The 24749-nt window shown below is 45.2% G+C and overlaps 1 protein-coding gene across 2 annotated transcripts; it reads right to left on the bottom strand.

Moving 5' to 3' along the window:
* Nucleotides 1–871: 871 nt before the first annotated feature.
* LOC308389819 (filamin-A-interacting protein 1-like) lies at nucleotides 872–24132 on the bottom strand. Of its 2 annotated transcripts, none has more exons than XM_080871371.1 (6): nucleotides 23892–24132; nucleotides 12197–12470; nucleotides 11710–11883; nucleotides 11301–11479; nucleotides 2159–4964; nucleotides 872–1489 (listed from the first exon to the last, which is right to left on the bottom strand). In XM_080871371.1, the coding sequence occupies exons 2-6, from the start codon at nucleotides 12467–12469 to the stop codon at nucleotides 1283–1285; spliced, it is 3639 nt and encodes a 1212-aa protein (XP_080727497.1). In that variant the 5' UTR covers nucleotide 12470; nucleotides 23892–24132; the 3' UTR covers nucleotides 872–1282. The 2 variants fall into 2 exon arrangements, with proteins under 2 accessions (XP_080727497.1, XP_080727496.1); XM_080871370.1 differs by having other exon boundaries at nucleotides 12197–12474.
* Nucleotides 24133–24749: the final 617 nt, after the last annotated feature.

The raw sequence follows: 24749 nt of genomic DNA on the forward strand, positions 1-24749 counted from the left end.
GAAGTAGCGTAGTAGTGACATCATCGCAAACATTAGGGTAACGCCCCTTTGTCACTGACAGCTGATAGTACCTGTAGGCGTCTGTGCTCGGGTTTTAACGTGAAGGCTCTACATGTTTGACTGTTTTTAACCTTTTTTCTCTGTCCTCTGTCCCTAGAATCCTCCTCAGTTACACCAAACCTCTGCACGTCCTCCTTCACTACATCCTTGAAGCTTCTTTGTTGTCTTCTTCCTTTCTTCATACCTGATAGCTCCATATTTACCATCCTTTGTCCAGTGTCTCCTCTGTCCAAGCTATCTCAACCTCACCTCTCTAACCTCACTTCCTGGTCACTCCCAATGAAAACCTTCAAAATCTTCAGTGTCACCATCTCCAAACCATGCATCACAGCAGGTCTCACTGCCATCTTGTAAACTTTCCCTTTCCCTCTTGCTGCTATCCTTTTGTCACAAATCACCCCTGGCAGTGCTTTCCGGATGATCTGATATCATCGTGTTGGTGTTGTTCCCACATCATCATAATAAATGTTGTTCCGGGTTTCTCCTTCACCTCTCTTTGGATGCTTGACCCCAGGTGTTTAAGCACATCTACCTTCACGACCTCTGCTTCTTGCACCGTCACTGTCTCATTGTTTTCTTTGTCTGGCCTCGTGCACATTGCTTTTTAAAGATTTCTGTTTATATTACAGGAATCAACCAGAATATTTGTTATTCCAAAAATATTTACGTAAAGCACAGGATATGAATTTTTTCATTTCCCTCAATCCTTGGATGCAGGCCCGGGCAAGAAGCACTGGTTGTCACAACTGCAGGTACACAGATGAGTTAACATAAGTGTTTGCATAAATGATCACACCACACTTTGCTCTAATATCACTTTTATTTACAATATTTTCAATACAAATCCTTTAGAAATGCACCAAATTTTCACATAATTGTGTACTTTTTGTGTCTAATATAAAACAAATAAACTCATTATAGATTAAATATCCACCCCAAGAAAGAAGCCATTGATAGCAGCAGAGTCTTACCCAAATGCCCATCACAACACACTGTAAAAAACAACAAAACAAATCATGGATGTTTCAGTCTAAATGGCAGAAATGCAAATAAGAAGTAAAGAAGTAGAAAATACCTTATAAAAAGTATAAAATCAGTCTCCTGCTTAATAATAATAATAAAGAAATGCCTTGTAAACTATAGTTGAGTTGTACTCAAACACCACAGCTTTTACTATGAATCTCTCTGAAGCACCATGTAGATACGTTTGGTACTGTGTCTCTCAGGCTTTTCCTCCATTCTGTAAAGTACTGCTATTCACGCTGGATTTCTTAACTTCTATCCTCATAGACTGACTCTCAGCCCGCGACTCCAGTTTCACTCCACCGGAGACCCCCAGGGATCCCAGCGCAGCCTTTCCCGTCTTCAGGCTCTTGGACATTGGGATGCGGGTCAGCCCTGAGCGCGGTGGCTGGGCATCGTGCCCGGTCTGTTTGACAATAGAGAGAGTACAGTTTCTCAGGCAGGAGAATGAAAACAGTTGAGCCACACCGACACTAAGTTATGGATTCATGGTAAAAATCATGCAGGAAACAGGAATTGTAAATTAGTGCAATGTAACTGATCTTATGTGCTAAAAGAGCAGCACAAATGAGAAATGTAAACATTTATTTTTCACTGAGCGAGCGAGTGCTTGTCCAGGCCAGGTTTCAGTACGCTGCTGACGGTGCCAAGCTGTTTTGTGTCAGCCAGAGCGCGGAGGGCCCCGAGCCACGGCTGTTTGTGAATGTAAACAGTAAACACAGTGTAACAACTATAAATTACAGCCTGATTAAAGCAGGGTGGCAAAATTCCACCTCATTATCTCTGCTGCTCTCAGACCTGCACATGGCCCCGTTTCTGTCACACTACCCATCGGATCCACAAAGAGCAGAGTAAAAGGGGTCCCGGGAAACACCACACACAGTGCTGCATTATCTCTCATCTCCAGAGATGTGAAAAGAAGCTCATGGTGAACTTAGGAAACCGCTATCAGCTTGAGTGTTCCTATCAACTCTTTGATCCAAAAATGTAAAAGAAAATGAAGAAGGTAAGGAAAAGAGATGATCCAACTTAAAGAAAACAGGAATTATCCAAAGCTGGATGAAGGAAAACTTACCATGCCTTGTGTCGTTCTGGAAGAGGAGGACGTAACAGGAGAAATTGTAATGCTGCTCATCACTTTGCTCTGCGTGCTCCTGGTAGTAGTGGTGGTGATTTGACGAGGCGAGCGCAAAACTGTCCCAGTCGATAAGGTCATTTCCTTGCTCTCTGTGACAGCAGCCACCGGCCTGACGACCATCTTTGGGGCGATGTTGTTGCCTAGATGAATGTGGATCTTGCTATCGTCAGTCGTGGTGATGATACTCGTGTTGCCGTGACCCTTTCGTACAGGCGATGGGACCATCTGCTTCTCGGGGGTAACCTTGAACACGGCTCGGCCCATGGTCATCTCCTGAGGTTCTGGGGAGGCAGATGCTTCGCACGCTACAGCTGTGCTCACTGTCATGATGGAGACAGGGGACAAGGGTCTTCCTGAGTTAGTGGAGGAGGTTCGGCTGGTTTCTGGAGACTTGGCTCTAGATATAGCTGTGATAGTGACTGGAGACTTGGCCCTTTCGGGGCCCTGAGACACAGCGGGGGACTTTCTCCGCTGGGTCGGAGCAGTGCCGGTGGGAATGATGGTGATTCTGGATTTGGGTTGAGATGGATTGGGGCTGAGGGGAGCGGAACTAGAGAAAACGTCCCCAGCAGTCGGGCTTCTGATTTCAAGAGTTGCCATGTTGTTTTGGTGATCTGGTGTCACTCGGATGTGGAAAGGCTGACCTGGCTTCTGGGGCATGGTCAGCTCAGAGGAGAAGCTCTCTCCATTGTGCAGTGGCTTCTCCAGGTGGGTCTCTTGAGGGCTGTTGTCCTTTCTTCTCATCCAGGGAATCCAAGATCTCTTGATACCTAAATCACTGCCAGATGAAGGTGAACGCTCAACAGCACTGCCTTTCTCTGCTGGCTTCTTCAGGCACTTCTGTCTTAAGTTGTTCATAATGTGGTTCTCTTCTTGAACAGACTTTCTTATAAAGCCAGCCGGGGTATCCTCCTCTGCTGGCTCGGAGGACGACGCTTCTGTCTGCACGCCAGTGGAGGTCACCGCCACGTCCACTATTCTTCTCCCATTCAAGCTGGGTCGCAGCGCTCGACTTTGACGCTTAGCCATCTCCAGTTCTTTGGTGAGATGGAAAACTTCAGTGCTCATGTTCTTGGCTTTCTCTTCTTCTTCCAAGAACCTCTGCTGCAGGACGGAGAAGTCCACTTGGAGCTGAGAAAGCTGGTCTTCTTTGTGCATGAGTTCGTGGATCTTCTCCTTGAGCGCTACCACGTCACCTTGCAGTTCCCTGGTTCTGGCCTCCTCTCTCTTGCAACGTTGACGCAGATCTTCCTCCTGGCTTTCCTCCTCTCCTTTCTCGATTGCTTTATTCCGTGCTATCTGAGTCCGCATTTCCTCCACCTGCTGGGACAGAATGTTGGCTTTGTCCTGTTCACTCATGAACTTTTTCTCCAACATGTCGTACTGATCCTCTGTCTTGAGAAGATCTCCCTCTACCACTTCGAGCTGTTTGAGACGGTTTTTCAGGCGCTCAATTTCAAACGTCAGCTCCTTAACTTTGTTGTCATCTCTGATGATGGGCTCAGATGTTCTCTGCATGTCACATTTCACTGAATTCTTTCCAGAAAGTTTTTCTGCTTGCTCAAATCCATCTAACTTCTTTTTCATTTGGTTGACTTTAGAGCTAAGGTCCTTAGTTTTATCAATTTCATAAGCTAGCTTAGTGCTAAGCTCGCCCTTTTCATTCGTTAAAGTCTCTATTTTGGTTTCCATCTCTGATTTCAATTTTAGGAGCTTTTTGCTTTCTTCTATCAGCTTCTCTGTCACTTCCATAACTTTATTCTGCTCAGCTTTGACCAGGTTGCTTAAATCGTCCTTTTTCTCCTCACATGACTTCACTGTTTCCATCAGGGTCTTTCGTTCTTCCATCAATGCGACGGTCAGTGATTTAAGCTTACTGAGGTCATCCTTAAGGCTCAGCTCAGACTTTTCCAGCTTTATCTCAGATGACTCGAGCTCTTTCATACGAATCTTGAGAGCTACAACTTCGTCTGAAAGCTCTTTGGTCAGGCCCTTCTCTTTTTCTAGAGCACCGTGTAACTGTGCACACTCGGCTTTGCTAACGCTAAATGCTCCCTCGAGTTTTTCCAATGCCATGATTCTTTTTTGGAGCTTCTCCACTTCCAGTCTGAGGTCTTTACTCTTATTGTCCTCCTCTTGTAGCCTCTTCCGTAGCTCCTTACACTGATTTTCTGTTTTAGTAATCTCCTCATCCTTTCCTTCCATCTCCAGCACTCGTTTTCTCAAGTTCTCTAATTCAGCAATCAGGTTTGAGTTGTCACACTCCCCCCTGCTGATCTTCTCCCTTAGCTCATGCAGTTCCTCCTCAGATCTCCTCAGTGCTCTGTTGCTTTCCTGTAGCTCCGCAACCTCATTCGTGAGGCCTGAAAGTTTTGTATTTAGTTGACGATTGAGAAGCTCCTGACCGGCTAGCTTGGCACTCATCTCTTCGTGTTGTTGCTTGAGCTTGTCGGCTTTCTCTTTAAGCTCGGCCTCGAGGCTCAGCACCCTGTGTCCATCTTCCTGAGCACGCTGCCTGGCTTCACTTAGAGCCTGCTCACGCTGCTGCAGCTGCTGGCTGAGCTCCTGGACCCGCTGGCTCTGCTGGTCTATTTGTTCCAGGTGCTGCTGCCGCTCATTGACCAACATCAGGGTGAAAGACTTCAGCTTGACCAGCTCCTCTCGCACCTTGGTCAGACGTTTGGCGTGTTCGTTCTCCTTTCTGAGCTGGTAGGCTTTCTCGTTCTCAAGCAACTTCTTCAGTCTGAAAGGAACAAAAAAAGAAAGGGCATTATTCTGGAAGGTCACTGACTTTAAACTTGAAATTTGCATGTACGGGAGGAAACTAGAGTCACAACTCCAACAGAGTGAATCTAGGAGCCTGTGGCAGGGATTAAGGACAATAACGGATTATGAAGCATCAACAACCGGTATGACGAACGCAGACTGGCAGACAAGCTGAACACTTTCTATGCTCGCTTCAAGGCTGCATCATCAACAAGTGCCCAGTGGAGAGAGTGGACAACTTCAAATACCTCGGAGTTCACATCACGCAGGACCTGTCATGGTCCTGCCACATCAGCACCGTGGTGAAAAAGGCCCGACAGCATCTCTACCAGCTCAAACGCTTGAGAGACTTCCGACTGCCCTCCAAGGTGCTCAGGAACTTTTACTCGCGCACCATAGAGAGCATCCTGACGGGAAACATCTCCACCTGGTTCGGGAACAGCACCATGCAGGACAGACGAGCTCTACAGAGGGTTGTGCGATCAGCTCCGCTCCGAGCTCCCTGACCTGCACTCAATCTACAGCAGGCGGTGCTGGACCAAGGCCAGGAAGATCGTGAAGGACCTCAGCCATCCCAACAATGGACTGTTCTCTCTGTTGAGGTCAGGAAAGCGATTCTGCTCCCTGAAGACCAACACAGAGAGATTGAGGAGGAGCTTCTTCCTGCAGGCGATACGGTCTCTCAATCACACCACCACACAGTACTGACCCACACATATAGTTCTTACACACACACTGGACATTCTGGACATTTGTTTACACCAGTGGCCACTGCACAACTACACTGCGTGGTCATCTAATCTAATCACTCTATCACAAGTCACTTAAATAAATCACTTTAAGCATATTTGCACTGCACAAGACACTTACATGTGGATTGCACAGCCCTGGACATTATATTTCTTGATACCATTTAGTACTTTTACAGCTGCTGGTATTGTTCTATATTTCTTCATATATTCTTATATATTTCTATATTGTGTAATTTGTTGTACAATTATTTTATTTTTAACTTTAATATCAATATTTTATTTTATTCCTTCCAAGCTAAATTTACCCTTCATTTTAATTTTCAGATTTATTTCCTATCCTATTCATAGTCTTTTTTTCTTTAGGTCACGAGCAGTTGTCTAAGCATTTCACTGCATATCCTACTGTGTATGACTGTGTATGTGACAAATAAAATTTGAATTTGAATTTGAAAACTTTATGCACTGACTCCACACTCTAAATCAAACAGTGGTATAAACAAGCCCAGCACTTGAAGCTATCTAGAAAGAACACGGATAAAACAATTATCAGTCACAGTCCTGGTAGAACACATAATTCATGCTACAGTGTCCCAAACAAGCATCCAGAGGAAAACCTGTCAGAATGAAACACTCCAACATTCCTACTATTTTCAATCCTGCCAAAGCAATAGTACAAGAGAACAAACTGCTACTGAGTTTCACCAACACCCCCTCACCAAGCAGTCATCTTTTCTCTTAGCTCCTTTCTATGCTGCTCATGTCCATTCTCATTTCCAGCTCGAAGAAAATCCATACAAAGCAGAATGCATGCAGATGCAGTTCCTGCCTGTACACTCCCGGGGATATTGTAATACAATATTCAACCTGAACCTTTTTGCATTGCAAATTAAACCAAATTACAAGAAGCATCAGCACAACAAGGATGACTGTGCATTTTAAACAACTCGTAAAGAGACTAAATGAGCTCCATTCAAAATGTATGTGGTCACAAGACCTCAGAAACTTGCTAGATTTAAAACTTACCCACTATTGATGCTCTACAAGTAGCACATGAACCCTGTTCTGCCCGTGCAAAAATCCACAGTAGCAGCAATAGGAGTAGCAGAGACCTCCTGTCACTTAAATCTTCCACCGGCACACTCCAGGCGTGGCATGAGGGCAATGAAAGGTGAATAACTACTGCGAGGAAACAGCAGACTTCTAGTGAGTGATGCCACCTCATCCATGTAAAGCAGTGTGAGAGTGTGTGAGAGAGAGAGCTCTGCTTCAGACACTGTGAAGGGGGTGGGACCCTTCCACAGAACCAGTGTTTTGCAAAGCTCCCCTCAGTTTTAATGCTTTTTATAAAAATAGAGATTAGCCCAATATAACTTTGTTTCCAAGTTTACTCCAAAAAAAATGAATTAGTGTTAATGCTTTCTGAGGCTCACATTCAAAGTTATATCATTGTTGCTCCATTTTCCATTCTGTGTGCAGGATAATGTCTCTGCTGTGAGCTCACTGGTACAAGAGAGAATGTCTGCTGCAGTTGCACTTTAGGGGAACCTGGACATGAATGAGGCTCCCTGCAAAGTCTACATATGATGAGGAAACCAGATATGGAAGAGTTGGATGCCTCCCTTGAGGTGACGGAGACATGGGAGGATAGAGACATGGCAATAAGAGTACGAAGCGCTACATCCAGACTGCAGCGCGGGGCCGTGTAGCTACAGTTAATCATTTAAACAAAACCACAGTTTAAAAAAAACCACGTCTGCCAGTGAACTTGTAGATAAACATCGACATTGATTCATAATGCCAGCAGCTTCCATTGCCAAGTGTGTTTAGCATACCTGGCTACTGTACAAAGAGGCCGTCCACATGTGAAAGTGTAGCTCATAACATTTCATACTTACACAGTCAGAAGTCACTGACACCCTAGAAACTGGAACTCTAAAATTACTTTCATGCAAAGGTCAGAGTCATGATGTCAGAGGGGTTTGGCACTTGTGGCCAGATCATGTAGATTTCTAGTTTACTGTTACTAAGGAAGAAATAATTGTGGTGTACAATGTCCAAAATGGGAAAATACAAGTGTTTGTGTTACCGTTTCTATGAAGCACAGCTTAGCTTGTGTTTCAACTTTGCAAGAAATTGCTTTGCGTCCATGTAAAAGTGTGTGTGATCTAAAAGCCTGTGTCAGTAGGATGAAGATGGATGTAGAAAACAAGTGGCAAAAGGTGCAGAGCCTGAGCTCTGTGCACTCTGACTTGGTGTTAAAGGAGAGCAGACAGCATGCTCGATAACGGAAAACAGTTTAAGTTTGGAGGCCACGTCTTCATTTTGTGTGCGTGACTTTGCGCTCTTTGAAACTCCCGTCAGGAGTGGGAGCTGCTTCCTCCGTCAGTCTGAACACATTCCACTGTGCCACTTGAAATATTTAACATCTTGACACATAAATTACTTGTTGTCTGAGAGGGTGTTAATCGCTGATGGCTGCCGGTCTGAAGGAGCTTCTTCTCTGCCCATTTTCTGCATTCCTCAAGGTGTTTGGCACAAGAGCGTTTGACTTCTCTCTCTTCACTCTCATCTAGATGGCTGGAGGAGATCACATCCATAAGGATGAGAGCATGACACGCTTCCATCTCACCTGAGAGAGTGAATGACTGTCTGTTTGCATGTTTTTGTGTAGCTGTTAGCACTTGTGTCATGTTCTCTTTTAAATCTGTTTTTCCTGTTTATGTTAACCCCTCCAGCCCCTGGCTACTTTTTTTCACTTTCTAGGTAAAGTTTTAGTGAGTAAAAACTCCATAAATCTAAGGCCTAAGGGAAAAACCTGCTACTGTGTGGACAGCAAACGTCTGTCCCATCTCTCAGTGCAAGTGAGATTTGAAAAACAAAATTGGAAGTTTTACTTCCGGCTAAACAAAATTGATGTAAATTAGACAAGAATAACACTGCGTGAGCTTTACTGCGAGCTCCGTCAGGCTTTCTCTTTAATGAATATACCATGGACATGTTAGATTTCCTCCTGGAGTTGAGCTGTTTTCGCATCCCTGTGTATGGTGCAAATAGAGGAATCTGAAACGTGCAGGTGTTGACAGAGTAAAGACCTGGCAGAGTTCATCCTCTCTGCTCTCTCTCTTTGGGGTGACAGAGGCCGCCATGTGTGCGAGCCAAGGAACCTGCTGGAAACCACCTGGCATGAGATGGGGATCAACAAATGATCGAGTAGAAGTAAATTAACCCGTTTAGTTATGATTTGGTCGCTATTACCAACCGCAGCACTTACAGCTAAACTTCACTTATCCTTATCTCTCTCAATAAAGGTTATCTTATCTTATTAATTATAAAGTTTCAGATCAGATTCTTTTGGAGTAAAGTTGTGGAATGTCACTCAAACAACTTCACAAATATCAATTAGTTGTTTTCCTTCAGAAATGTTACAATAACCTCATTTGAATATTTGCAGACTCCTTTTGGTTCATGTCGGTGGTAAAGACGGACAATTTTATAGGTGTGGTCAGGGTGAGACCACTACCTATGTACCTCACTGCTTATGCCAGGGGTCTCGAACTCCAGTCCTCGAGGGCCGGTGTCCTGAAACTTTTCCATGTGTCCCTGTTGCAACAAGCCTGAATACAGTTAGTAGGTCATTAGCAAGACCCTGTAGAACGTGACTGCATGCTGAGGTGACAATTCAGCCATTTGATTCATGTTACAGCAGCTCATGAGTGAATGAACATGGTGCAATAAAAGTACTGTTAGAAGTAATTTTTTCCACTTCAGCACGCAGTCAAGTTCTATACTCTTACTAATGACCTACTAATTGTATTCAGGCGTGTTGCAACAGGGACACATGGAAAAGTTTCAGGACACCGGCCCTCGAGGACTGGAGTTCGAGACCCCTGCTTATGCAACACAGAAGAGCTCGACCAGTCCAGCTAACACAGCAGGATACACCACAGACAGGTCAGCAGTCCCTCTTTCCTGTTGCTAAAACTCATGAAATACATGCAGTTTAAGCTGGTTGTGTGCACTCTTTCACTAGGGCTCTGTTTAAAACAGGGGTGGGGAACTCCAGGCCCCGAAGGCCGGTGTCCTGCAGGTTTTAGATCTCACCCTGGGTCAACACACCTGAATCACATGATTAGTTCATTCGCAGGCCTCTGGAGAACTACAAGACATGTTGATGAGGAATTTAGCCGTTTGAATCAGCTGTGTCAGATCAAGGACTAAAACCTGCAGGACTCCGGCCCTCGAGGCCTGGAGTTGGACAGTGCTAGATTAAAGTATCAAATTTCACATAAATTTACTTTAGATTAGTCTTTCTCAAACTGTGGGGCGGGCCACAGTGGTTGGTTACTGCAGGTGGTCGTTTCTGTGGGTAAATTCAGCTGCTTATTTCCCAGCTGTGTCTTGTGTGTGTGTGTGTGTGTGTGTGTGTGTGTGTGTGTGTGTGTGTGTGTGTGTGCCCGTGCCCGTGCAAAGAGGTAATGTCACAGTTTTAAAGCAACTTTTTCACAGTCATTATAAATTGCCACATAAGTGCTCCAGTCTGTCTTACAGATGATTATGTCGTCCACATATTTTGCTGTTATTTTTATTTTGCAAACTATGAGTGCGAATAGCTTTAAATTATGCATCGCCGTCCGTTTGTGGAAGCTGCAACAAAACAATAACAAAAGAATAATCTCCAACAACCAACAGTCAATTAAACCCTTTTATATGGGAGTGTTTGCAGTTAGCAGGGCCTTCTCTCTCATACACTCCCATGGCACAAATACGCTCTCACATACAGGCTTGCTTTATCTCTATGAGCCTTCTAAACACAGAATTTCACCATCTCCCCTCCTGTGTTGTGTGTCCATGCAGCCGCTCTGAGGTTGCGAGCCCATGTCACAACCTCAGCAATGAAGCTCTGACATGTCCTTTAGCCCTGCGCTTGTCTTTCCTGCTGTTCTTCCACCCCATGGCTCTGTGTCCTCTTCTCTCAATATCTGACCTGTGTCTTTCCCACAGCAGTCCAAGTCCACCCTGCCTCTGGCCTCTCTTTCCTTGAGCTGCGTGACTCTCCCCTGCATACAAAGCTATGCGAGGTTATCATTCAGTAAGTGGCACCTCCCTGTCTTCTCCCATCTCGCTTGCGTCACAGGTTCGATGAAGCCATCTTTCATGCAGTCTGAGATGTTTTTCAAGCATTCCTTCCCTTGAGCCACTGGATGCACTGGCTTCATAGACTACACTGGAACTGCACTTTATGCTTTCTTCTTCTTCCCCTGCTGCTTTTACCAGGTTCTCCTTCACAGTTCCTCCTTTTACTTCTCATACCTGTAAAATTCTGTATGAGCATCACATGATGTTTGCAGTGCTACAGCAATAAATTTACTTTCTGTACACCATTTTTTCACTTTATGTGCATATTGCTTTCTGTTAAATGAACATATTTGTAGGTGCTTCTCTCAAAGCTTATTTACCAAATGATTTAAAATAGCGGGGCAGCTAAACAGTGTCCAGGTTCAGATAATGGTGTTGCAATTTTACAGCCGCTGGCTCTTGCATTCCTTTCCTGATCTCCTCACCTTTCTCTCTCCTGCTCCAGGAGGTTGGTGAAGTCGTCGCTCTTGTTCATGTAGTCGGCGTGCTTCCTCTTCTCTGTGTCCAGCTCGTGGATCGTTCGCCGGTGGCACTTTTCTGCGAATAGCAGCTGACCCAGCATCCGCCGGTACGTCTCCTTGTGCTTCTCCTGCAGACGCTCGAGCTGAGACGGCAAAGACGAACACGCACACACAGAAACAAATAATTCCAGTTGCTGTGGTGCAACATGCCGAGTGTTTTGTAGCAACAACCTCCTGCCAGGTGGTGACAAAAACATTACTTTTATTAGTTTCTGTCTTGTGATTTCTTGGATTTCGAGGGTCTTGAGGCCTGTTAATAAAAAAGTAATTTTGATCATCCCTCAGGGTTTGTGACTGACACTCGCCTACTAACCTCAGTCATCGGTTTCTGGTAGACACTGTGGTTGTGTGGTTTGGTGCCTGTGATGACGCCGTCTCTCTGAAGGGCCTGGAGGGCCGAGCCAGGGACCGCAGAGCCATACTGTGACTCAAGGGCTTCTGGGGAACTCTGTTTGGACTTCAGCATGCAGATAACATCCTCTCTGGCCTGAAGTTACATGGAAATGATACAGAGGGTGTTAAAAACTTGCTAGTCTTTGCTTTGTGGATCACCAGTTTACCTTTCAGAGTTCTCTAAAGTACCAACTCGATAAAGTCTAAGTGTGGTTGTCAGTTTTCTCTGGTATGTTACATTTTAAACCACAAGAGAGAGCTGTTGTGCAAAACTTGCAGTTACTCAAGCCAATAATGTTCAGGTACTGCGCTCATCCACCTTTTCTCTTATCATTGCACTTGTCCTGCTTACAGCTGCAGATCACATACAGAAAGCTAAACACAAAGGGAAACAATGCCTCGCCCACCTGAATCTCTCCTTCCATGATTCCCAACAGTGTCAGCAAATCCTCTTTAGACAGATCCAGGATGTTCTGTCTTTTATCTCCAGCCTTGGAGGAATCCAACGGTTTGTCTTTGTCAGAGATCACCTCGACCTCCACTGTTTCCTCACCATCTTTCTGCTGGACTTTGGCCTTCAGGGTCTTCACAGGCAGGCTCACTTCCTGTTCTTGGTCACCCTGTGGAACTCCAAGTACCCCATTGGCTGGGGTGTCCACCCCACTGCTTTTGGATCTCATCCTACCTGAACCAGAGAGAGAAGGAACAGGTTTCTCTGTTTTTAATTCAGCCTTTTATTCGGTTGCATCCCACTACCATTCATCTTTTTCCTTTCATAGGTATTTTTGGTTCAGGAGTGTGTTGTTTGAGTTTGGCTTCCATTCCTGTTCACATTAACAGACCTTCTGACCTGCACTGATCCGATGACAAACACAAGCACAATCATTGTGTTTGTATTAAAACTGGATAAACATGTCTTCTGTTAACATCCCTAATCTGGAGTGAATATCAATAATTACCCACCTGTGTGTGTGTGTGTGTGTGTGTGTGTGTAGTCCCAAAATCACAAAGGCATATAAGGGTGAGTGTTGGTAGAAGTGCATGTACTTATCACTGGTTCACAACTTCTGCTGTCATTTCTGAATGTTTTAAATAATTTAAAAGTAGTTTGCAACTGAGCCTGTGCACAGCATGAGTTCATTTGTATTTATGAGTCAAGTTTACAGTTGTCAAAGGTTGGAGACACAGCTACAGTCAATTTAGAATAACCAATGAACCAAACCGCCGGTGTGGCTTCTCAGTCACAGTAATCCACACAAACTCCACAGAGAAAGATTCAAACCCAGAAGCTTGGTGCTGTGAGGTGACCATGCTAACCACTGAACCACTCTGCCACCCTCTTCAGTTAATATCATTTTTTTAAAGTTATGAAAGCAGTGGGTACAACTTTTGGAGGACATGGATACACAAACTAATTTATATTTATCCTCCTACGACCTGGTGTCCACACATGTGGACGTCACATTTTGGGTTATTTAGGCCAAAATCCTCAATTTTGCTCTTCAAGGGCCTGATATCCACTTACGAGGACATTATGCTGCCACTGTTCTATTGAAATTTTAAACAAATATCCTCATATGTGGCTCTCATTTTTCTCAGAAACAAAAAAAAAAGGTCAAAAAAAAATCTGGTAATTCTTTGTTTTTACATTCATCAGGTGCCAATCAGCCCAAATATCAAAGAGAAACTTAAAATGCATGTTGTGGAAGAGTTCAGGTCTTAGGAGGTTAAATTAGTTACAAAAAATGGCAAAAATGTGACATTAAAATTTCCACATTTCTGTGATGCTAAAACAAAAGCTAGGGGCAAAGACCTCTACCCAGTTCTCAAGCTGGGAGCTGACTCCACACACGAGAACAACAACCAACAATGTTAAGAGACTGAAGAGAAGTTTGTTTCTCTGTCTCTGTGAATGTGAAAACGTGCGTGTTCTTGTGTGTGTGTTCACGTTCTGTACGAACAGAGTGCTCTTTGTGATCGGTTTCAGATATGACATCAGCAGCTCTTTATAATTACAAACAGAAAAGCACCCTGAGCACCTAGAGTCCCCCTGTAAGCCCACAGTGATGTCATAGCGCCCTGACCTCTGAATCATCCCAAATAAGCCGTCCAAACTGTCAGGACTTCTCTCTGGTGCACGTTCATGGAAGTGTGCGATAGAATTCACACATATGCTCTACTGGAACATCAGTAACTATGCGTATCAGTCCAACCTGATAAAAAAGTAAAGCTCAGTTAGATTTTCTATACAATTTCGAGAAGTTTGAAAGAGAGTCTATCAAACTGCTGCTTCACATCAAGAGAAATGCTTATCTTCTTCAGTAATAAAGGTCACCAAAGTCAAGACTGCAGTGAATTCCAATGACGCTTGAAACCGATCTCTTTGAATCCCACTTGTTTCGGGGAAAAACACCCATGTACGAAAATTGGGGTGCAAGATAACAGTGGCAGCATCTCTCAGTTCAAATAAAGAGGAAAGAAAATCAAACAAACGGACCCATTAAGTGCATCCTTTATCTCGGAGTTCAGAGAGTGCACTTTGGCTCCGAGGAGATCTGGTTCTTAACTGGAGATTAATGGCGGTGCCTTCTTTCCTGCTCATACCTATTAGTTTCAGCTGTAGGCTCGCTAACGTTCATTCCAGTGTTGTGGTGCAGCAGTGTGCGCGAGTGCTGATAGTGTTGGGTCCACCATTCAAACTGTGCCAGTGTTTCTGAATGATGCCCAGAGGTCGAGGGCATTAAAATGACCACCTCTGGGACACGAGCGTGACGAAACACAGAAACATGTGTAGTGCTGCAAATGACTCTGGCAGACTTCCTAAGGACAAGATGGTTGACACCGAGTGAGGACCGTGATGGTTTATTTTTAATTTCTGGGCCGACGCCATGAAAATCCAGCTACTGTAACAGCTCGGCTCACTTTGCAGTGTTACTATCGTTCAGCAGAGAAGGCGGGCGAGTGCAGTTAGAGCTGACAGATGTAAGAATAAAAATAGCTTCAGGTCAAATTCAGTCTTGTACAATAAAAATTCATATGAGGAAAATGTAAGAATGCATTAAAAGTAAAGCAAACAATCAAAACAAGGTTTCAGACAAACTGCCCCAGAACACAAACATTAATTCTGATCTTATTGTTGAAATGCAGCTCACTTGACTTCACGGCAACTATATATGTTTTTATCATGTTTAGCTCTGAATAAAGGCTTTTGTCCTTTTTCCTAATAGGGGGCGGGACCCTATCTCGCTACTACAGGCTCAGAGGCAGGTCACACCCCGGGCAGGTGACCAATCTGAAGCAGGGCTTTGAGTAAAACATACAAAACTTTATTTAAACCTACCAGCTAATGCAGGGGTGGGCAATCTCAGTCCACGAGGGCCGGTGTCCCTGCAGGTTTTAGGTCTCACCTTGGGTCAACACACCTGAATCACATGATTAGTTCATTACCAGGCCTCTGGAGAACTTCAGGACATGTTGAGGAGCTAATTAGGCCATTTAAATCAGCTGTGTTGGTTCGAGGACACATCTAAAACCTGCAGGGACACCGGCCCTCATGGACTGAGATTGCCCACCCCTGAGCTAATGCCTTTCATTTAGGTTTTTGGAAATAGCACATCATTTTCTACTTAGTTTAGCACTGATTTACAGTACTAATTATCCTCCTCATGAAAGGCAGTATTCACTCTTCTTTTATCTCTTGTTTGGCCTCCACCAGCTGAATATACAACTGTGTCCTCACAGGAACGGTTCTTGCAAAACTAAAACACGGATCGTAAAGAAAGCTCAGATGAGTCCATCCAGCACTCCGTGGCTCCCGCGCCGCCACCTGCCTCGTCCGCTGGGGGTTCTGGCGAGCCCGTCCAGCCTCCCGTCTCCGCTGGGGGGCCCAAGGGGCCCGTCCAGCCACCCGTCTCCGCTGGGGGGCCCAAGGGGCCCGTCCAGCCACCTGTCTCCGCTGGGGGGCCCGAGGGGCCCGTCCAGCCACCAGCTGCTCCACCGGCTGCCTCATACACGTCTGCAGTAGCAGTGTCATCCACGCCGCCGCCAGCTGCAGCGCCTCCGTCTCCGGCTTCATCCTCGCCAGCTGCAGCCTCCGCGTCTCCTTCCTCGTCAGCTGCAGCCTCCGCGTCTCCTTCCTCGCCAGGTGCAGCCTCCGCGTCTCCACCCACGCCGTCGCCTGGTCCAGCTCCAGCATCATCAGCATCATCAGCATCATCAGCTTCATCCCCGTCTGTAGCATCAGCATCATCAGCTTCTGCTTCCGCCTCGTGTGGTCCATCCTCGTCTGCAGCGTCAGCTGCTGAGCTGCCGTCTGGTCCTGTGCCCACCGAGCCTCGGCCAGTACGCCTGACACTTAAGAGCCGCCGCCGCTTTCCGCGGCCGGCCCCCTGAACAGCTCCGTCGTCTCCTTCGCCGCCGCCGTTGCCTTCCGCGCGGCCAGCCCCCTGAACTGCTCCGTCGTCGCCGCCGCCGCTGCCTTCCGCGCGGTCGGCCCCCTGAACTGTTTCGCCGCCGCCATTGCCGTCCGCATGGTCGGCCCCCTGAACTGCCCCTGTGTTTGGGCTGTTTTCTTGGGCTCCGGTGTTTGCTGTGCTCTGCTTTTGTTTTCTGTTCCGAGCCCTCCGTCCTGGGCCCCCGCCGCCCGCCCTGGGTTGTTTTCTGTTTGGTTTTGTTTTTCTGAGTTTCGGTTGTCTGGAGCCAGCCCTTAAGGGGGGGTGGTACTGTCACGGTCCTGGGTCTCCTGACCCAGCGTTTTTAGTTCTTTGTGATGTTTGTATTATTGTACTTGTGTGAGTTATTCTATGGTTTCTAGTTTCGATCCCTTGCCCTTCATGTTTCTCTGTGTCCCCTCTGTTCTGTGTAGTCTGTGTCTGCATGTTTGAGTTCCCCTCTGTGTCTCTCGGTTCTTAGAGTCCTCTGCCTTATGGTTTATGTCTCTGTGTTTCTTGGTTGATCTGATATCCTCGTGTTGGTGTTGTTCCCAGATCATCATACTAAATGTTGTTCCAGGATCAACATTGCAAGTGACCAATCAGAATGTTGTGACGTCATACTTTTGCGACTTCGGGAAAAACCGGCGTAAAACAAAAAACTGTACTAAAGCTGCGTGAAACTGCCTCTGTCCGCCGATCAACGGACCCTGACCCTAACCCTAACCGTAACCCTTTAATAAACAGTAAGCAGAATTGATATTGTCCTTGCAACATTGGAATTTCATAAATGCACGAATGGCTTGGCGCGCAAAAGAATAACGTCACAACAATGTGATTGGTCACTTGCAATGTTGAACCTGGAACAACATTTTCATGATGGTCTGGGAACAACACCAACACGAGGATATCAGATCATCCGTGTTTCTTAGTTGCTGTCTCCACTGTGTCAAGTTCGCGTCTCTGTGTGATACTTCCTGTTTTACTTTGATGGTCCGTGTCCTATGTGAATGTGTTCTGCTTTGCTTCCTTGTCTCGTCAGTCCTGATTTCTCCCAGCTGTGCCCTCCTTCTGTGTCTCATTCCCCTCGTTACTTCCCAGTGTATTTAAACCCCGTGTTTCTCTGAGTCAGTGTCGCGTCGTCCCTCGTCGTCCCTCATGCTGTGTGTGACTCTCCCTGTGCCTTCTGGTATGCATTTTAATTAGCTTTTCCCAGTTTAGTTTTGTATTGCTTGTGTTCTATTTTCCAGCAATAAAGCTGTGCTTTTGAGTTCAAGTTCTGTCCCCGTGAGTTTGCGTTTGTGTCCAATCCCTGCCTGCCACACAGCCGAAACATGACAAACACTGCACAGAGTGTTAGAAAACTAAATATATCTCAACGAGAAATGCATTTGTCTTTAGAAATCAACTTTTAATTTATTATTATAACAAGTCCAACATTCCTCAGCTGCACAACCTGATGACATTTAATATCCAACACTTCCTGGTAGCAGAAAATAATAAAATCATTACAGTTTCACGGCCTTTGCTGATTACAGTTTAACAACTTTTGCAGAGTCCATAAGTATTTGGACTATTTGACCAGGTTTTTCTCCATGTGCAACCACAGCTGATCTGAAATCTTGCTGTTGAAACTGCTACATATTTATCATCCTCATGGCCAATTACAGGCAACTCATGAACACAACTGTCATGTGTCAAAGCCCACTGTCTTCACAGTTTTGAGTCACCTTGACTGGTCGCTGCAGTCTTTATCAATTTAATTCCGCAGAGAGACAAGCTGGGATTCCTGAGTCACGTGACCTGAATTCCTCCCTGCCGTGAAGCATTCCCATTTGTCTTTATGGAAAAGAAAGGAGAGCATGCAGACAGTAAATCTGTACTCTAACATCAATGACCACCTGTCACAATGTCCACACACACTCACAGCATCTAAGCCATCACCACTGATGGTGCGGCATCCAGTACTTCAATCTAATAAGAAATATCCTAAAACCCAAGTCCAAGGCCTGAGTCTAAATTTAAAGTGGGACCCATATCTGCCCCAAGGCTTGGGCAGGTCCAGCTGTCACACACGTGTATTTATAGGCCCCAACAAAGCACGTGCCTCCATTCCAAAGTGATAAAAAGAAACTGTAAAAGCTAATCAGTGGTCCGCACCGATGTTCACTTTATGGCTTACATATACCTTTAGTCCGAATGATGTTTGCTCCCAGCACGCTCTAATAAAATTTAATAGGCATAATGTTGTAGCCTGTGCCAGATACACTAATTATGTTATGGTTACACACAGAGTTAGAGTTGGAGAAAATGACTGAAAACTTATTAAATAAATGAGTCATTTATTTGCCAGTGGTTGGTCTGCTTGGGCAGATACGAGCCCTCAATCGCACAGAAGGTGGTGGAAAGTCAACTACCTGCATCCTGTGTGTGTTCATTTGCAGATATTCCCTTTAAAGACACCATTAGCTGAAATAAAATTATAGCATGATAAGGTCACGAGGCTACTGAAAACTGAGCTTGTATGTGATGCTCGTATCAAGAGGTTGGGCCTGGTGGCAAAAAACTGGCATATAACCAAATTGATCTGCCGGATGAGGACGGAGGTGATGAATAAGGAAAAATGACTTTTTTGATTCGGTGTGATTTGATGTATTCACAGCACAAACCCAGCGTGACCAAAAAAGGAGAGAGAACTGCACGAGAGCATTAGGGTACCAGTTCTGCCAGAGAACACAGATAAAATGCAGCGTGCTCGAGCAGCAAGAAAAACACACCAGCCCTGCCAAGACATGAAAGCTCCAATCAAAACCGTCTCTGCGGATGGGTTTCGAAGCTACCAGTCAATCCATTTATTATTGAAACTTTTGTGAGGATGCAAGGGTACAAAGCCGCAGTCTGCTCCAGGAATCCATTTTGGGAGACGGAGCCTTCGAGCCGAGACGGCCGGTGGCCTTCACGGGTCAAATTTTACATAACAGTCTTTTCCTGGGAAAACTAAAGACTCTGTTGGCAGAAAAAGTTTGGAGTGATACTTGTTCACATTCCTTAAAGATTCTGCTTTCATAAACGTTCTTCTTGTAATGTTAAACTGAACCATCAAAAAGATTTTGTGCACATAACGCGAGCATTTACAGCTTGTCTTACTGTAATCATGGCTTCTATTAATACTTAACTAATGCTGGCATAGCACACTGGAGCAAAATGTCAGCATAGGTGGTGGGTTTCATCTTGTAGTATTCTCCTGATGTCACATTAACCTGATCCCCTCATGGGAACCAGCCGAAGCTTGAACAGTGAGCAAACCGAGAAGAATGCAGGTGGCTCTCTAAGTAAGTCTTTGCTATTAGAGCAAACACGCTCTTTGCTTGATAAACACTCAGCGCAGGTAGGCCGTTAATCAGTCACTTATAAAACAGGACGCATTCGTGAGAGTTGTTGTGAGGGCACTTTGTTAAATATTCACTCAAGCTGTTTATTCACTCTTACTGTGTAAATCCACCGGCGAACCTAGCGAGATGAAACATGCTCAGATTTGGGTCATGCATTATAAACACTGCTGCACATGAAGCACACTTAGATTAGACATAGTCTATTAGAAACATAGTTTCAAACACGACGATAAACGTTCACATTTTAACGATTCCCATAGCAACGGCATTTAGTAAGAGTCACTTGACTCTCGTTGCTAAAGTCTAGCGGCAGCATCGGTAAACCAACACCAACTAATGAAGCACTAGATCTTTCTAGATCTGGTTATCATCTTTACCCTCTCTTAAGGAAGATATTAAGTTCTGAGTGTGCTATGAATAGAAACAGCAACATATGGATGAAGCACATTCAAACGTGGGAAAGAGACATAGGCTCGGCCATTTGTCTAAAATCCTCTGAATGCCAGCTGAAGTCAGCGCGGAGCAAAAAATGGGCGACTGAGAGAGAACTTAGAAAGTCATCTTAAAGCACACATCAAACGTCTGTTTGGTTTCCATAACATGTTTTCATAGCTGTTCAGAGAACAGTGTTTTTGTGCTAACTTGCAGCTCTTCTCCAACCATTAGAGTTCTGGAATTTATTGGGAATTGGACTGGTACTGATATGGTGCACTGGAGCACTCCAAGTCCTTTTCTACTGCAAACCTCATTCACCCAGTTTCATACATATTCATGCAAACACTGTTTTCTATACCTAAGAGCTTTGTCTGACAATTGTGCACACACACACTGGACTGGAGTAGCTGTAAAATAAACATCGACCTTCCGACGGGTAAGTGACCAACTCTACTTCTTGAGCCCCTGTTGATCCCAGCTGTATGCCAGGGTGGCGACTTGCAGAACAATCACAAAAACCTGGCAGGCACAAAGGCTCCTCCCTCCATTCTGTCCTGCGTCTACTATCCTCTTCAGTCACACCAACAGCACCCAGAAGCTTTTTTAATCATTCAAATTAATAAAAGAAAATGTTGATAAAAATGTGTCACCGCTACCAAAGGTGTAAAAGTAACTGTTGCTGGAGATGAAAATTGAGCTTAGCAACTCAGCGACCCAGATATTTTATCTGAGGAGGGTGTGGAGACCAAAACAGAGGTAAAAAGGCTCCAAAGGTCAGAGAGATTAAATATGTGTGGACGGGAAAACAGTGGGCAGAAATTTCAGCTTTAAAGTTTAAAGTTTGCAGCTGGCCTTCCAGTAAACCTAAGCTATCGCACGTCGCAGCGCTCGGAATGATAATGTAACACATGGCTAACCACAAATCTCCAAACTGCTACCCATTTAAGTTTGTAAGTGAGCATTTGCATTGTCTTGTGCTGGTGCCATTGTCAGTTGTTTACCTTTTTTACAGATGGGAAAAAATGAAAAGCATTGTTGCAGGTGAGACAAAAATAAACTAAAGCATAACACGTCTGTCAGAGAAGAGCTCTGACTCGCTGAGAGACGTGTGGAGTCACAGAGTGATTGGTTCAGGGACAAAGACGGCCTGTCTTAGTCACAGAGGCCAGTCATCTTCATTCTAAAGGTGCCTTCAGATGTTTTACTGTATATGCTGGTTTGTTCTCTCCTGACCAGTAATATCACTGGAATGATGAAGGCTGGTGTAACTTATCACACAGGAAATCACCAGGAAAGTCATGATTATGTCACTACTGGCAAACAGGGGAAAAGTTTACAGAATGGGTCGTGAGGTTTGTTTCCAGCTGTGAAATTTGAAATGTCTCCTGATGCAATCCATATTTAATGCCAGAGCGGTCCAGGCACATCATGGTCCAAAGATCCGAACCTAATGAATGACATCACTCGTCTTATTATCGTTAAACATCAACAGCCAGTTAACCAGTCCCCTGTTTTTAGCACGTATGCGTCGCCATTCTGACCACAACATATCAAGTGCTCTTTAGAATATCTTGGGTTGCCATGGAGTTCTGGGCTTATTTTTAAATGAAGGGCACATGAGTTATAAGTGCCGCTGTTCTGCAAAACATCCCGAAGTATCTAAACTGCATTTTTGGAATTCAAGACCAGGGGCATTTATACGACTGTAGCTGTGCATGTGTCGGTGACAGCTGTTGTCGAGGCCCCCCAGACACGCAGGAAAGACACCGGCTACTGGCGGAACAAGCTCCGCCTCCTGTTTCTGTTAGTGCACGTGTCATAAAATGAATTAGCCCACATGAACACGAACACACAAGATAGAGGTACAGGTGCATATCGATGCAAGTATAAAGAACGGTATCATGATAAGCAGCATTTACAGGGTGCTGAGGTGTCGGTGTCAACGTTTAATCCTGGAACAATGCTGTTCTGTCATGTGTACCACTGTGTACTCACTGCTAAACTATGTCACCTTGTGCATGAGAAACACCTTAAGTGACATAGAGCTCAAGTGATGTCGTGAGGTGACACACGAATCAATGCTGCTCTGGCGGAGACCCAGCCTCAGCTTAGTTTCAGTTAATCAGAGACTGCATTATTGATTTACACAAAGACTGATCCATTAACAAGCTGGGACTGATTACAGTCACAGATCTGTCTCTTCTGATTGCTCATTCAGCTGACTGAATTTCTACAGTGGCCAAATGTAACTGAGTACATTTACTCAAGTACTGCATTAAAATACATGTTCAGGGTTCTTGTTCTACTTTAGAAACCTTTATGCTTCTGTTATATCTATTTATATAGTAGGCCAAGTCTGTGTATGTTTTACATATAAAAAAATAAAAAGTAAGAAAAAAGAGTTAAAAACAATCCCGAATTGAATCAGCTTTATTTCTATGGCGTAAAATCACAACAACAATGTTATATTGTAAGGTAATACACTGCATGATAATACAGAGAGAACCCCAACAATCAGATGGCCTCCTATGAGCAAGCACTTGGCAACAGTGGGAAGGAAAAACGTCTTTTTAACAGGAAGAATCAAACTCCAGCCCCAACCTGCCACGGTCACGTGCGAGAGGAGGAGCTTAGCCACTCCATCAGCAGCATGCAACATACATAGTAACACTGCAGGAATAACAATAACGCACTGCAGTGACTGTGTGACCACAGAGTAGCTTTAAGTATGCTTTACTATCAATAACCCACGAAATATCATTAGAACTCCTTCCATCGGTGAATTTCACAGACTATCCTGAGAGTGTGCAGGAGTAAAGAGGACTTACAAGCACAGAAATGTTAATGAGCAATCTCTCTGCACCGGGTCTCTCTGTCCTGAGGCAGGGCTGGTACCACTGGAAGGCAGGAAGGGAGAGGCTGCGCTGCGGTCTCGAACACTCAAGGAGGAAAGAAAACCCTCGACTCATCAGCGGGAGCTGGCCTTGAAGAGACCGAGGCGCATTTCACATTTTTCTTTTCAGTTTACTGAGACAGGGTGACGTATGGCCTGACAAACAGCGACTGGCAGGAGCCATGTGTCTCCTCCTAAACACTGGTGACTTCATGTGAATGAAATGGAATTCATTTCGGTGTCATTACATCCCATAAATATTCCAGATGAAAGATGTCATCGTGCTGCAGCTCGTCGGGCCTAAGCTTCTTAATGCTGAGCAGCGCAGCAGTGAGAGCTGCATGAGGAGGCGAAGGCGGCGCGTGTGGGAGACGTCGGGGGCAAAGGTCGACTGTGTGAATGTGTACGATATCATTCTCATTTCTTTGCAATATCTCAATAAACCACCATGCCCTGCTGTGTTGTGGGTGTTTCCTCCCACATGCCCACATTCTTTACAGTAAATGGTCTCATTCACACAGTAACAACGTGTAATTCATTGAGAAATGTTTGATTCATGACTTTCTTTTATCCGAACGTGCTGCATTTCCATTATCAGCACAGAGACTAGTCGTGTGTCTGCTCGCACACTAATTAATTCAAAATGTTTAAACGCTCATTATTTGGAATTAATCACACAGGAATGTGGGGAATAGTGTTTTCATTCACATACTGCAGAACAAATGAAGCCAGGAGACTCTTTTGACCAGTGCTCTTTACTGGCTCAATAAAACTGATGACAGCCGAGCAGCAGCAGCACCTGCACTCAGCCGTTTCATTCACTACAGCCTGAAAGCAGAACAGCTGATAAGCTCCACTCTGCTAGAACCGCATGTTTGTCATTGGCTCTTTCCCTCTAAATAGCAGAGATTTTTTTTCTCCAGCATGAGAGATGCAAGAGATGATCACTCACCTGCCGCTCTGATGTTTCCAGAATGTTTAACCAGTTAGTAAACACAGCAAGTAATCCTAGAATCAAAAATAATAAAAGGCAAGAAGGAAATACAGAGTCCACTCGTATCCTCTGGCTTGTGTGGTCCACTGGTGGTGTCTGCTTCCCTGCTCTCTCACTCTCTCCCTGCCTCTCTTCTTTTAGGTCGTCGGGTCAAGAAGGGAATGGTAGAGAGCAATAACAGAGGACTGTAACTTCCCTCTCTCTCACACACACACAGATACACACACACACACACACACACGCCCTCTCTCGCTCCCACAGCCTATCCAGTTCTGTTTCACATAGCAGGCTAGCACACACCTCTCATTTTCTTTCCCTCCTATCCCTTCAAGAAGCCAGTTGATGAGCGGTGTGTGTGTGTGTGTGTGTGTGTGCGTGCGTGTGTGTGTGTGTGTGTGTGGAGGGGGGCATGCGCTATTCTCTTCCCGCTCTGTCTGAAAGAGGCCGTTGCCTGGTGAGGTGGACTGTGATGTCCTTTGTCACAGGGCCAGATCTTTTCTCCAAGCCACATCCACCATCATCCCTCTCTGTGCTTTTTGACCAGAGTCACAAAAGCCAGAAGTATACTTCTATATTTAACTCATCCACTGCTGCCAGCACGGGTGCCACTAGCAGCTGAGGCTAGCTGAATGCTAGATGTTTTGGCCGGCCATTCAGAGAGCCAACTCTCCCCGCTGACCCTCGGTGACAGCTGAACAGTGCTGTGCCATTCTCACAGGCTGGGAAAGTCCAGTGACAGCAGCCACCCAAGCCCTAACAGTGGCCGAGTAACCGCCAATTGCCGTCTTGGGATGGTTGAGCGTGGCCAAACTCTCC

This window comes from Rhamphochromis sp. 'chilingali' (assembly GCF_963969265.1).
Source record: "Rhamphochromis sp. 'chilingali' genome assembly, chromosome: 21".
NCBI classification, from domain to species: Eukaryota; Metazoa; Chordata; class Actinopteri; order Cichliformes; family Cichlidae; genus Rhamphochromis; species Rhamphochromis sp. 'chilingali'.

What these genes read in the sequence shown, in the direction of transcription:
- LOC308389819 (XM_080871371.1), bottom strand. Translation starts at nt 12,469, where the DNA reads ATGAGATCCAAAAGCAGTGGGGTGGACACCCCAGCCAATGGGGTACTT. An exon ending in ACCAGAAACCGATGACTGAG is followed by an intron (nt 11,480 to 11,709) that starts GTTAGTAGGCGA and finishes TTGCCGTCTCAG; the next exon opens with CTCGAGCGTCTGCAGGAGAA. An exon ending in CCAGAACGACACAAGGCATG is followed by an intron (nt 1,490 to 2,158) that starts GTAAGTTTTCCT and finishes ATTGTCAAACAG; the next exon opens with ACCGGGCACGATGCCCAGCC.